General features: G+C 35.0%; 1 protein-coding gene across 2 annotated transcripts in view; it reads right to left on the bottom strand.

The window, feature by feature from the left end:
- Positions 1–328: 328 nt before the first annotated feature.
- Positions 329–14,815, bottom strand: part of LOC111153436 (cadherin 12) — a 254,044-nt gene continuing 239,557 nt past the window's right edge. For both annotated transcript variants that reach the window (XM_022512453.1, XM_022512452.1), the window contains 4 exons: positions 12,786–12,907; positions 9,017–9,134; positions 3,701–3,952; positions 329–903 (listed from right to left, as the gene is read on the bottom strand). In XM_022512453.1, the coding sequence (XP_022368161.1) occupies positions 404–903; positions 3,701–3,952; positions 9,017–9,134; positions 12,786–12,907 (992 nt within the window). In that variant the 3' untranslated portion in view covers positions 329–403. The remainder of the gene's footprint in view (positions 904–3,700; positions 3,953–9,016; positions 9,135–12,785; positions 12,908–14,815) is intronic.

The following is a 14,815-nucleotide window of genomic DNA, read 5'->3' on the forward strand; positions in this document are numbered from 1 at the left end:
GAATTAAGAAAAATCTAACACTCTTCCACCGTGATGCCACATAGCTATCTTCGTTCTAAGTTGTCATGTCAGTAAATCGTATTTAATAGGCCTGAGCTTGTCTCAGTGTGTTTCCAAAATAACAAAACAAAACCAAGCAAGTACACATAATAGGATTTATCTTGTGTTGGAAGAAAAAAAAACAAAACTGACAATATGATAAATATAGCAACTTGCTAGAAACCCGATAACAAAGGATTGTGTCCTATAAAGCCTGGTGTGTGTGTGTGTGTGTGTGTGTGTGTGTGTGTGTGTGTTTCTGTGCACATGTGTACACCTATGTGTATGTGTGTGTGTGATTTCTACTTATGTTTCTTTTTCTTAAATGTCTCCTTTTGGTTGTGTTTTGTCCTTCACTTTTGCCCTAAGTGACTTTATCGGGGTTATAACTCTCTTCTTCACCAAACATGTCTGCCAAGACTTTAAAACGGGGTCCCCAGTCCGTCAGATAGTCGTAGTCTTGGTCCGCTTCTGTGGTGAGAGAGTCTATAGAGCTAAGGGAGTCTGCTACTGAGCCATTTCCTTCATATGCATATGTTGCCAATGAATCGTATGGTGGGGCGGTTGGGTCCACATCATTCTCCTGTAGCCTTTGATTAATGAAATCCCGTATGTCTGTGTTATCTTCCACCGGTGGTCTCTGACGAGGTAAACAGAGAGAGTCTGGTTTTATATCCCTGCGAATTTTGTTATCTTCAATCACTTTTGGATTTCTCAGAGCACCAATGTCGAAAGCCTGGGTGTCCTCCTCCCCACCTCCTTCGTCATCATAATGGATAACGTTGTCTCTGATGTCTTCTTTAGAGGTCATTAAAGTGTCTTTCTTCTTCTGCCTTCGCAAAGCTACGTACAGCACAACTATGGCTAGAAGACAAAAATTGCAAGTTGAGAATGTGTAGTTCATATCTCCATAAAATCGATCAGGGCTGGCCAACATGTTATTTTCAAAGTAAGCATATTACACAAAAAGGACCATATCTATGTTTACTCAAATTCATTTTGAAATTGTAGCTAACAAATCTTAGCCAAATTATTCACAAAACCAAGCAATTACAGTCTTATATTTAATTTATGTTATATCTAAAAATTTTAGTATCAGTTAAAAAGTGTGTGTCACAATTTTTTTAAAGGAATAGTTGTTGTAAGCATACAGAGAGCTGTATAGTGGTGGTATAATAAAACTTGAATATTAGAGCCCATAAATAACACATATTATTCATAGCTAGATTTCCCAGTTGCAACAATTACTTATATTTCTAAGAAAAACCCAAATCTTCATGAGACAATAACTATTAAAAGCAATAAATTTTAAAAGGGGAAGAAAAGAAGGAAGGAAAGAAGAGTGTAGAGTATAAGGGCCTTCATTTTATAAATCATGAAGCGTTTATTTCCAGGCATCTTGGTGGCTCAGTAAGTTAAGTGTCTGCCCTCAGTTCAGGGCATAATCTAGGGGTCCTGGGATTGAGACCCATGTCAGAGTGCCTGCAGAGCAAGGAGTCCGCTTTTCCTTCTCCCTTTGCTCCTCCCTCTACCTCAAGTGTGAATGCTTTCATGTTCTCTTGCTCTATCTCAAATAAATAAATAAAATCTTAAAAAAATAAAAACGGGGGGAAGTTTATTGCCTCTAGAAACAGATGGGCATAGATTCAAATGATGAAATCAGTGCTCAACTTTGCTCATCCTAAAAGCCCCTCTCCTTCACAGAGGTGGTAATAGGTTGGAAGCCAAAGTGTGTCTGATGTACTATAGCAGGGTCTAGAAGACTCTTATCCTAAAATTAGGTATTAGAGAAGATTGAGTGATGGTGAAAGCTCATTTATTCCCTCTTCCTCCAAAACTAAAGTTTGACCAACTGGAAAGAGGGAGGATATCTAGGTAGAGGTCCTGGACAACAGGTCTTAAAGAGGTGTTTAGACCTCTTAACTCCTCCCAGCACTTAGGGAAATCCAAAAACTAAAAAGTTGATTGTTCACACAGAGAGTGGGTGAGAATCTACAAGCGTCACAGAGATGCCCTGCATATAAAATGGCTTTGGAGTGCTGCGACGGAGAAGGGCCCTACTCGGGGCCCCCTACCAGATTCCTAGACACCACAAGGCACTCTTGCTTCCCCTCATCCCAAGAAAGATATGAAAATGGCTAAGGATAAGTGGAAAGATCTGAAGGAGTCTGAGATTGGTTAAGGAAGTCCAAGAATAGTTGGATTTTTAAGTACACCCCATGGCAGGACTCATAGAGCCACCATTCCCAGCTGTATCCTGGCCAGCTCCCCCTGGAAGTGTGAGGTGCACTGTGGACACTGCGGCCGACCTGAGCAAGATCACTCACTACACTGTAAGAGGGCCAGAGAGGCCAAAGGTGAGCCTCCAGAACATGCCAAGTCATGCTAGGTGGATGTGGAAATACTCTGGGACTCAGGTGGCTCCCAGACAGGAGAGAAGCATTAAAACGTAACATTTGATTTGAGGTTAAACACCTGCTTGCTGGTGTTCGATTTCAGATATACGAATGTTATTCTGAATCCTCCCTTCTAAGGTTCATATCATCAGCACAAACAGATACCAGCACTAACTTCTTATGAATTATAAGGACAGAAAGGAAACTTTTCTTCTGTATACGAGAGTCACTTGTGTGGAATTAATGTCGATACCAAGCAAATTGGACTAGAACTTCAATCTGCAAACTAACATGAGCTTCTCACTTGGAGAATGTTCTCCATAAACTATGATGTAATGCCTTACTCCAGCTTTACATCCCAGTTTTTTGGCTTTTGTTTTTTTAATCTTAAGATAGAGGTGTGTACCTACATTTGTGAAGCATGTATAAATGGATTCCACGATGCCCAATTGTACCTCTGTTCCATTTAAATTTAAAGAAAGGACTGGCAAAACAGAAAAGCTCTCTCTGGTTTTGTGAATCTGCCAGTGAATTAATAAGTGAAGGGAACCAGCTGAACAGAATTGAAGGAAGAGGGAAACCCCTAAAGTAGATTTATATTAATTCTTACAGAGATGTTACAGAATACATTACCTCAGTCCTTTTTCCTTTGCAATGCTTCTAGATATTTCAGTGTGTGGTGTTCTAGTGGGAATGGTTAGAATTTTGATGTGAGGAGATGTGAGAAAAGTGGGATAAGAACTGCTTTTGGCTGGCAGTTTAAACAGGGTGACAAAAAAGCAAAGTTGGGGGTGTTTTCACTTTCTCTCACTCCTTTCCTGTTCTTTCCTTTTCTTCTTTTATTGAACTGGCATTTGAGAGCTACTGTTCATGTAGTATATTTTTGAAGATTATATAATATCTTATTAGGTAGCAACAATTACTGGAATGTACAATGAATTAAAAAAAAAAAAAAACACACTTTAAAAAACCCACTGCCGTACATGGGATGATTGTTACAGAAAATTTCACTGTGGCAAGGGCCACCAGCTGTTATTAGTTGAAAATCCCCAAGGGTTTGACCATAGTTTTGTGTTCTGATATTTAGATATTAGAAAATTAGCATTAATAAAAATATTCAATAGAGATCATCTTCCTTCTATCCAGATGTGACATCTTCACGAAGAAAACCTGATTTACACGGTAAATTGTGAAGAGACAGGCTAGAGGAGATGGGGAGAGATGGAGAGAGAGAGAGAGAATATGTGATTAATATTGAAACCAACCTAAGAGTATAACAATGCACAGTAGGATTGCAATCAAAGCCCCAGTGCTGAGTCCCACAGGTAGAAAAATTGCTTCCACATTACAAGACAGGATGGTCCCATCAGAGTCACACCTACAAACTCGAATAGTCATTGTGTTTGTACTGCTCTGCACAGGATAGCTGCTGTCTTCTATTACAACAGGGAGGAAATACAGCTCCTGCTGTCTGCGGCTGTATCCATTTCTTCGGGTTTCAATTCCAGCTGTGTTGTCTACAAAACATGACATTTGTGGTAAGAGGGTTACTAAAAGCTTCGCTTCAGATCTTCAATTTGGTATAGGTTAAACAGTAGGAATCTCTTCTTGCATTAGCAAAAAGGCATCCGTATTTTAATTCTTTCTTTTATTATTATGAAAGCTGACAAATGGAATCAAATGCAATCAAAATAACCCTTAAGAAAAGAAGAAACATTAATCTTGTCTGGTGTAAGAATTAAATTTTCAATTCAGAAAGAATATAAAACTGTTTATGAGACTAGAGGTATGCTGTGTTAACCCACTGTGTGCATGGGTGTTGACCCATTTTTTTTTTAACATCAAAATCTCATTGAGAAAAAAGTGTATCTGTGGGTGTTTGCTTACATGATGAAAGAGTAGAGATTACAAAGCACGAGTCTGCAAAATATCTCACCTAAGAATCTGTTCTTTAAAATACAACAAATATCAATTTAGCATTTGATTTTTTTATTTTTCCCAGATCTGTATCTATGATTATATGGTAAAAAAAAAATGCATAGATGTATATATGCATATCTTTCACTTTTGTGCATGTATATGTATATATGCATGTGTTTGTGTGTGCGTGAGTGTGTGTGTGTGTGTATACATCTTTCACTCTGTACATGGAAAATGGAAAATAAAATAAAGTGTGTTAGAAACATCAAGATTCAGGAGTGCCTGGGTGGCTCAGTGAGTTAAGCCTCAGCCTTCAGCTCAGGTCATGATCTCAGGGTCCTGGGATCGAGCCCCACATCAGGCTCTCTGCTCAGCAGGGAGCCTGCTTCACCCCCCCACCCGCCCGCCTACCTCTCTGACTACTTGTGATCTCTCTCTCTCTCTGTCAAATAAATAAATGAAATCTTTAAAAAAATTCATTAAAACTTTAAACATAATAAATTACAATAATCAGTATTTTAATATAAAGACAAAAATAATTCATTTTAGTTCTGACAAAATCAACAATAGTAATATTTACTTAGAATGATTCAAGGCAATAAATATATTAGCTTTTATATAAATGCAATTAATACTGCTATTAAAAGTATTATTTTACATGCATTCATTCTTTACTTCTTTTATTTCTACATATAGAAGTGGGAATTTGGTTTTATTCATAACACCATTTCATTTTTTGTGTCTATTAAAGTAACTCCTTGAAATATTTTGTTATAAAAACACGTTAATATTTACTTTATTAGAGCCATACATAATATCGACTTTGGAATCATTGAAACTAATTTTAGAAATATATATTACTCATTAAAATACAGGTAAGTCAGAAAAATGTTACTATCTCAATAATATTCCATTTGTCTCTTTGTATATTCTAGATTCAATAATTAAAAATTAAGCAGCTTCTCTAGACTCATTTCATTGAGAAAATTTTACTTGATAAGACTGTTTTGGGGCACCTGGGTGGCTCAGTGGGTTAAAGCCTTTGCCTTCGGCTCAGGTCATGAACCTAGAGTCCTGAGATCCAGTCCCGTATCAGGCTCTCTGCTCAGCGCGGACCCTGCTTCCTCCTCTCTCTTCTGCCTCCCTCTCTGCCTACTTGTGATCTCTGTCAGTCAAATAAATAAATAAAATCTTAAAAAAAAAAAAAAGATCATTTTACATGGGAAGATGACTTTGTTATTATATAGAGGAAATTTTTTAAATTGGAAAACACAACATCAAGATGCCAATTGTCAATTATAATATTCCCAGTGAGACTTAGTAATACCTGGTACTTTTGATGACAGTAGGAATAAAGAAATGGGGACTCGTTGAATTAACATTGAAATCTTCAGCAACTGATTTGAGTACTTGAGTCTGAGGAAAAGGAACAGTCAGGACTGAAGTTTGAAATCTGGGTGAAAATTATTAATAAAAATAGGAGTTAGAGAAACTGATATATATGCACTTGAGGAACCATGGATTCAATGTTCCTGAATGTATTATAACAAAGGACATCCTACCCTTTTGTTAAAGTTTACAGTAGCCCCGCCCCCCATCCATGTTTTTACTTTCGCTGATTTCAGTCAACCTTGGCCTGGAAGCAGCTGATCCACTTCCTGATGTACAGTCCAAAGGTCATTTCATCTACTCATGTAAGCATTTTATCATCTTACATCATCACAAGAAGAAGGGTGAGTACAATATGAAGTAGTTTAAGAAAGAGAGAGGTCCTATTTACGTAACTTTTATTAGAGCATATTTGTACAACTGTTCTATTTTATTGTTATTGCTGTTAGTTACTTACTGTGCCTAATTTATAAATTAAACTTTATCATAGGTATGTGTCCATAGTAAAAGATATATATATATATATATATATATATATATATATATATATATATAGTACAGTATTATCTGTGTTTGGTTTTAGGCATCCACTAGGTGTCTTAGACCATTATCCCCTAACAGAGAAGCGGGGGAGGATTACTGTATTTTCAATCTATTATTATTATTGAGATATGACCATACAAAATTCATTGTGCTGTTCATGGTGGGGAAAAAAAGATATTAAACGTCATGTCCATTTCTAATATAGTTTCTACTGAAGAAAGAGGTAAAGTTAATACATATCATATAAACTATAAATATATATATTCACACAATGGAGTATTATTTGGTTACAAGAAAGAAGGAAATATTGCCATTTGTGACAACATGAATTAACTTGGAGGGTATTATGCCAAGTGATATAAGCCAGAAAAAGAAAAAGAAATGCTGTACATGGTAACATTTACATGTGGAATCTAAAAAAAGATTTAAAAAAAAAAAAAAGGAATTCCTAAAAGCAGACAGCAGAAATGTGGTTGTCAGGGGCCTGGGGTGGAGAAAATGGGGAAAGATTGATAAAAAGATACAAACTCTTGATTATAAGATGAATAAGGCCTGACGGTCTAATGTATAACACAGTGACTATAGTTGATACCACTGTATTATAGAAGTGAAATTTGCTAAGTGAGAACTTAAATGTTCTAGCTCCAAGGGGAATTTTTTTAAAAGATAAATATGTGAGGTTAAAAAATGTTTCTATTATTTTTAAAAACTTACACTTATACTTAAAATATAACTTTAGATAAAAGAAGGTATACAGTAAATGACATATGAATAGCAAACAATATTCAAGCTGTGAGAAAACACTATGCTATGAGGCAAAATGATCTGATTCATGTTATCATGATTAATCAGATATATATTTTCCAGCAAAGATTATTTTCCAGCAAAGATACAGTGAGGTAAATAGTCATTCTATGTTCCTGAATGATGTGACCATCTACTTTGTTGCTCAAGCCAGGGATCTGGAAGAATGATTAGTCTTCTTCTCCATAGTATTTACATAATACATAAACATTGTAGGCAATCTAGCATCAAGCCCTGTGAATTCTATCTCTATCCACGTATCTCCATTAGCCATTACCCTAATTTAATATCCTCTCACCAACTCCTGCAATAGCTTCAGAAATAATCCTAAGTCCTCCTATTATATTTTCCATACTACAACCAAACTGATTCCCTAATGCAAATCTGAACATATTATGCCCTCATAAATCTTTTTTTTTTTAGATTTTATTTATTTGACAGAGAAAGGGAGATCACAAGCAGGCAGAGAGTCAGGCAGAGAGAGAGGAGGAAGCAGGCTCCCTGCTGAGCAGAGAGCTGGAATGCACGCGGGGCTCTATCTCAGGACCCTGAGATCATGACCTGAGCGGAAGGCAGCGGCTTAATCCACTGAGCCACCCAGGTGCCCCTATGCTCTCGTAAATCTTACAAAGACTTTTGAAGTCATTGGATTTAAGTTAATATCCTTTCAAATGGCAGGTAGTTAGAATAAGCACAGGGTCTGATTTGTCTTGGACAGCCCTATTTTAGGTGAGCTGTTCTAATTAAAATTACTAATATTGTCCACTTCTATTCTCTATAGTGTTCTAGTTTTTGTAACAAAATATGTGGTCTCTCTACTTAGAAGGCTTCTCATATTTGGGACCCTGTTGCCTTTATACACATTCCTCACATTACACTGTTGGATGAAGCAGATTCTTCTGAATTCCCTTCTGTGACAAAATGTCTGATTTCTTTCCTCTAAATATTTGCAGAAAAGTAAATTTTCTCAGCCATCCTTTGACTTCTGTCCATCCCATCACCAACATCATCATCATCATGATCATGTCATCACAATTGGCTCATTTGTTCTCTAAGAATAGAATTTAGTAAGAAATTAGCTTTTTACTATCCAATACTCTGAACTCAGATGTTTCTAATCCCAATCTCATAACTATGGAAACTTAGAAGGGATAAAATATCCACAGTTACAGAACTAATAATGTTAAGAACAATTGACCAGCAGTTAGCTTTAATATTTGTAATCCTGTGTCCATTGCATTTTTATGAGTCTACCGGTAAATCTGATAGTATTAGTAGCAATTGCAGAGGTGGTGATGGTAGCAGCATTGGTGGCAGATACGGAAACGCAGATATCATGGTAGAGACGGTAACTAAAATCACCTTGGTATTGTGTTAAATGATTTGCATGCATTATTTTATTTAATATAAATACTATGCCGTTGATTCAGTACATGTATGAGTTTAAAATTATTCAGTATAGCTTACTATACTGAGAATCTGCCACTGAGGACATAATGGAGTGGGAAGGAAAACCTCTGTCCTTCTCATTACAAGCCTGCGTTCTTAACCTGTGCTGTACCCTGTGTCATTCAAATAAACCAGTTACCAAGAAGTTATCCATCTGTTTGTGCAAGTAATGTGCAGGTGGAACAAATGATATATTTAAAACATAGAAAGCATTCAATTTCTCAGATTGGCTGGTTTTGCTTGACTCACTAAGAGACTGTCTACATTATAAATGGAAGCAATTTGCCTCATTAGATACCATCTATACAGATTAAATATTTAATTTACTGCTAGCTATAGAATTTTATATTTCTTATATATGGATTTTCATATTTTATGAACTTGAGTGCTTTTAGAAAAAACATTGATTTCTATCTTTGTGTCCTTTTACAAAGTTACATTATAAGAGGTAAGTTTTTTTTAGGTGGTAAACTTACTTCTGAAGTCATGGACTGTAAAATTTGGTTTGATGGCAGCTTCAGGTGATAATCTAAAGGAGAATCGTTGCCCAGCAGGAGAAAGATCTCGGTCTGCAGCGCTGACTATCTGAATTATCTGAAACAAAGTTGAGATGAAACCTGAAGTCAGTCATGAGTTTCAAAGGGAACTTTACATACACCAGGTTAATAAGTTTACCCAATGATGCATGCAAGGAGATAGAAATGACATTTTTAGGATTCATATCAGTGGGCTAATTATATACAAATAATTTTTATGAACAAATATCTAAACATTTACAGTTCATAATGGCATAAGTATAATTATAGAGTGTGGGGCAATTCCAAATCAATATCTGCATAACTAAAAAACACCATTGAAAATTCTCACTAATAAGCAAAATAAAATTAAAATGCACTTGCTTGCATTTTAAACTAAATAAAATACATGCTTTCTAACCTAAATATGAAAATGCTTACTGGAAAGAAAATCTCTGATTATTTAAAAGCCCTTGAGATAGCAAAATTTTAGTGTAGTTTTGTTTGTGAGAATGCATTTTATTTTCATAAATAAATAAAATGATGAGAAAGAGAAATACAAAGGATGTAAATCTGTTTTTATCCTTATGTTTGTTTTTCCCCAGTGAGCAAGAATACTAAGTGTATTTTCATAAAGTTTTTTTAAGAAGTAAGCACTAGCAGCCCGGTTTCAAATTTTTTCTTAAATCGCTTCCATAGGTTGTGTGTTTAGTAGTTAAAATTCTGATACTTCAAGAAAATGCCCTTAAGAATTTGGAGATTAAAAATAACTTCTGAGAGCCAAACTGTGAAATTGATAATTCACTACATAGATAAGCAAATTATAATACCTTTGAGGTTGCATTTATTAATATATCCAATGGCTTTGTGTCAGAAAGAATTTCAGGAAATGTGTGCAGAAGAGAGTGAGAGTAGAGTACTGCTCAGGTGGTTACTCCCTTAGACGAAATTTTAATCTACCAAAGGAAGACCTTACATTTCAGGTACTGTGTCTTGGTCACAGTGGGCAAAAGCATACATCATGTGTTCTTAGATTGAAACCATTAAGTACATGACTTTTTTTTAATATGTAATTTATTTACGACCTTTTGTTTTCATTCCATGGCTAAAACTCAATCTTCTTACTATGTTCTACCTCCCCATAGAGTTGAGTGCATGTACACACACTCACACACAAGCATATATTCAGTGCCTTTGAGGGTCTGGTGCCATATTAGTAATTTCTAATTTGACAAATCAGTTTTCTAATGAGAATTTCAGTTCCCTGATGCAGTGGGAATCAGTCACAGTTCTATAAAACTTCAACTTATGTAACTTCACCTAAACTCATTATGTTCAGTCAGATCATTATATCCCATCCATTAATTTTCTGTAAATTATTAGGGGATTGGTTTACCAGGTATTCTGTTTTGCCTTTAACTACTATAGGCAGCATAATCATTTACTAAATTAAAGTTATTTAACATCAAAAAATATCAAGAACATAACTTTAGAATGAAGCAATGACCTTTCAAACAGCAGACAGAGAAGAAAGTTTTGGCATAAACAGGCACTTATCTGGAATTGACACTTGGGAGTCATTGCCCTAAGGAAAAAAAGAATTCTCCTACTTCAGTAATTCACTATATATATATATATTATTGTTGATTTAGATAGCATCATCTTTCTCTCTTTTCTCTTTTGTCTCTTGATAGATAATACGTGCATACATACATATATATCCAATTATAGGCCAGAAGAGATAGAGAGTTCCTATGCATAGTTCCTAGACAAAGGCTAAAATGCCTTGGGTTAAAAGCAGAAAATTCTCACATACCATACTCCCCGAAAACTCAAGGAACAAATGTGGCCCAGTAGAAAACCCAATAGGCATTTATTAGAAAAAGAGCCTCCAAGGACCCCATACAGATTGCTTACCACTTTGTTCAGATCTAAGAAAACCAAGTTATCTTGGGTCATTTCTACTTTTCCCAACTTTTTAAACTCTTCAATTTACCAGACAAGCAGGGAAGCATCAAATGGAGTTCTATTTCCAAAGGACTTTCATTTGGTGCATTACAAGAGTCTGATCAATATAAAATAATTAATATCCCTAACTATCTAATAAAATAGAGGATTGGGTTTTGGGGGTGAGGGTGGAAGGATCTGGAAAGTGAGAAATTGCTAAGTTATGGAATTTCAGAAAACCTCTTGTAACTTCTCAAATAACCAAACAGGTTTATTATTTGTTTAAACATTGATGTAGCATCTACTCTTTTAGATACTGAAGTGGGCACTGGCCTTATCCCATGTAAATTGTGGGTGTATTTAAGGTGATAAAGGGTTAATACTTCATTTTAACGTATTTCTGTGTCTATTCAAAATTAAGGATGCAAATTTTTCTATAAATAAGTCATGTTGTAATAAAGCTAATACTTTCCCCAAATTATCAGAGAAAGGACTAGAGAAGCACAGTCCACTAGAAGTTTCTGTACTGATGGAAATGTTTTATATCTATAATGGACAAAAAAATGGTAGCCACTTATTACATACAGCCATTCAGCAAATGAAATGTGGCTAGTAATAAGGAGAATACTGATTTTTAATTTTATTTAATTTTAATTTAATAACTACATAGCTACTTGACATCACAGGATTAGGGTTATGGAACAGATTTTCTACATATAAACAGATTTTCTAGTATAAAACATTCAAATTGAAACAAATACTGAAGATTAAAGAATAACCTTTTTCAATAAAGATACTGTTTCAAATATCAAGATTTTTTCAGTAGTTATTAAAACTTTAAATTTACTTAAATGAATAGTTATGCTATTTAAAGGTGGTTAAAATACAAAATGAACCAAGCATACTGATATATTTTTCCTTTGAAACTTAGGTGCACAGTATTGGATTAATCATATTCTTATTTCATGACATACTGTCATCATTTTTTCATGATTGATTCATTCATTATATCATATCATCATATCACATTATAACATATTATGTTATTTTATTCATCCATCTATAATAGTCTAGGAAAAAAAAAATGGCTACCCAACACCAACACCAACAATCACATTAAATCTAGAATTCTGACAGTAACTCTTATAACCATGTGGTCATCCCTCATGACATCTTCCATTAGAACCAGAGCAATACTGACTTAATAAGGAAAATGTAATTCAGAGATTTTGAATAACCCAGATGTTCTACTCAAAGCCACTAGAGAAAGAAGCCTTACATTTTTAATGGGCTACAGAGCTTTTCTGAGATACCCCTTCATAAAGCATGTGAGCAAAGCAAGAAACACTCTAGAAAAACGCACTGTAAAGTTGTTTGCTTACTAGGTTTATGGTCACAGATTCCATAGAAATTCCACAGTAAAGGAGTGAAAATAGAGCAGATTTGTAATCTTAGACTTTTTAGTTATATGAAGAATATTCACTAGGCCATCATCACTTTATCCCTTGGGATGTTACTTCTACATCCATAAATGCACCCCTAATTATAAGTTTAATATCCCCTGTGGTTTTTTATTTTTATGAAAACATATGAACCAGGGAAAAAAAATCTACTTATCCCTCGATCATTATCAATATCAATGTTGATATCGATATTGACGTGTGTGTGTGTGTGTGTGTGTGTGTGTGTGTGTGTGCATGCATTTATGTGTGGTCTTATACCCTGAAACATATGCATATAGTAGGTCTTTTTATGTTATTAGTTAACAATATTGATAAGATACCTGTCCTGGTTTGGCATTTTCACACACAGCTGTGTCATATGGCACAGATATTTCTGGAGGAAATTCATTGACATCTAAGACATTAATCAATATGTTGACTTTGCTGCTTAATAATGGGTTACCTGTTGAAAAGAGAAAAAGAGAACAAACAATTACAAAACCAGGTCAGTTATTGCTCTTATACTAAATAGTGTTAAATTGCTTTTTTTTAATTAAAAAAAAAAGATTTATTTTGGAGAGAGTGTCTGTTGAGGTGGAGTAGGGAGCACAGAGGGAGAGAGACAAGCAGACTCCCTGCTGAGCACAGAGCCCAATGCAGGGCTGCATCCCAGACCCTGAGATCATGACCTGAGCCAAAATCAGAGTCAGAAGCTTAACCAACCACCCAGGCATCCCTTATTATTACTTTTTAAAATCAGCCATTATAAATCTAAATGACCCTTCCTTTACAGGAAGCTCTGCCATGTGCAAAATATAAATGATAAAAGGATGGGTGAGTATGGTATCAATGTTTTGCTGTTGGAGCACTAGCAGTGCATCATACTAGTGTTTATACCTGAAATTCACACACCACCGAAGTTAAGGACAACTGCCTAGCTAGTATTTTATCAAGCATGTAGCCATCATACCAGAGTTAGTTCACAGAACCAACTTTCACCAATAGTGATAATTTTCACTGGATCAAACATGTTTTCTATGTTGTGTCCATATAATTAAAACTTCATTGGGTAGGATCTTCTACATATTTAAAAAGTTCTTTCATAATGATTCTTCCTGAAAAGGATGATAAATTACAAGGAAAATGAAGGAGAGAGGGCTTTTTATAAATAAAGATTTAAAAAACAGACTTAAGGAAGTAGAAGACATAGATTATGGAAAGCTAGGATACACGCTAAAGTGACTTGCTGGTGATAAGAAAAGAGTAAACAAGATTTTTTTCCTATATTAAAAAAAAAGTGTTGTTTTGAAAAACTACCAAGTCCCATCACAAGTTTTAGCCCTAGCCCTTGATATATTACCTGTCTCCCTGTCATTTGCTGAAGAAGACTCAAAACAATTAAATTAGTAAGGCATAGCATGCACAGTTTACCTTTTTTGGTATAAAATTTTACCATATGAAATTTTACAGATGGATAAACTGCTCCAAATTGTTGAAGGACCTTGTGTAGAGTCACACATTTAGGGGAATGAGAAATTAAGATTCAAACCCAGGACTATGGAAATCCAAATACCATGTATATGCCACCAGACCTTCTCTATGGTTTGGTTTAGGTGTTAAACCTTCATCTGCAGTGCTGCTGAAGAGTCATAATATTAGTATTCTTTGAGAACTCTATCTGGATTCTTTGGAAGAAGCATACAAAATCTCAACACATGACTGATTCTGCCAACTCTCCGCTATCCTGCTGTGCTAAAATTTATTAGAAAACAATAAGCACTATAAACAGTATTATAATAAATGTATACATATTCACATATGACGCTGCGAAACCCATCATCGTGTACCAGGACACACAAAGATAACACAAAGTAAGGATGAATGGTACATTCTGGAATAGGGGATGTGCTTATAGAAGGTGTATTGGTAATCTTGGGAGATGGATGCAGAAAGTATCTATGATTTAAAAATTAATATTGGCCACAGGGAATTATCTTATTTGGTAGAAAATGTTGGCTGTTTTCACAAGTTATTTAATCTACCTTTAACTTGGTTTCTCCCTATAAAGCACAGAGTATTAGAGTCCCAAATTCATAGGTTTGTTGTATTAAATAAGTGGTGGTGTTTTATAAAATGTTAGCTCACCTTTGGTAAATTACACTATTCATTACGAAGTGTACTTCTTGGAGGTTATCTAGCTCTGTATCTATTTTTGGTATCAATTACTCCTATAGCATAATATGTAATTAAAATTCAATGATTTGGTTAAACTTGGTTCACTTTCCTAAGAAGAAACTGGAAATTATCGAAAATAACAAAATTTTAAAAGTATATGCTTAATATTTTATGATTACAGTGTACCTATACTAAA

This window comes from Enhydra lutris, unplaced genomic scaffold (assembly GCF_002288905.1).
Source record: "Enhydra lutris kenyoni isolate GAN:26980312 unplaced genomic scaffold, ASM228890v2 scaffoldscaffold32, whole genome shotgun sequence".
Taxonomy (NCBI): domain Eukaryota; kingdom Metazoa; phylum Chordata; class Mammalia; order Carnivora; family Mustelidae; genus Enhydra; species Enhydra lutris.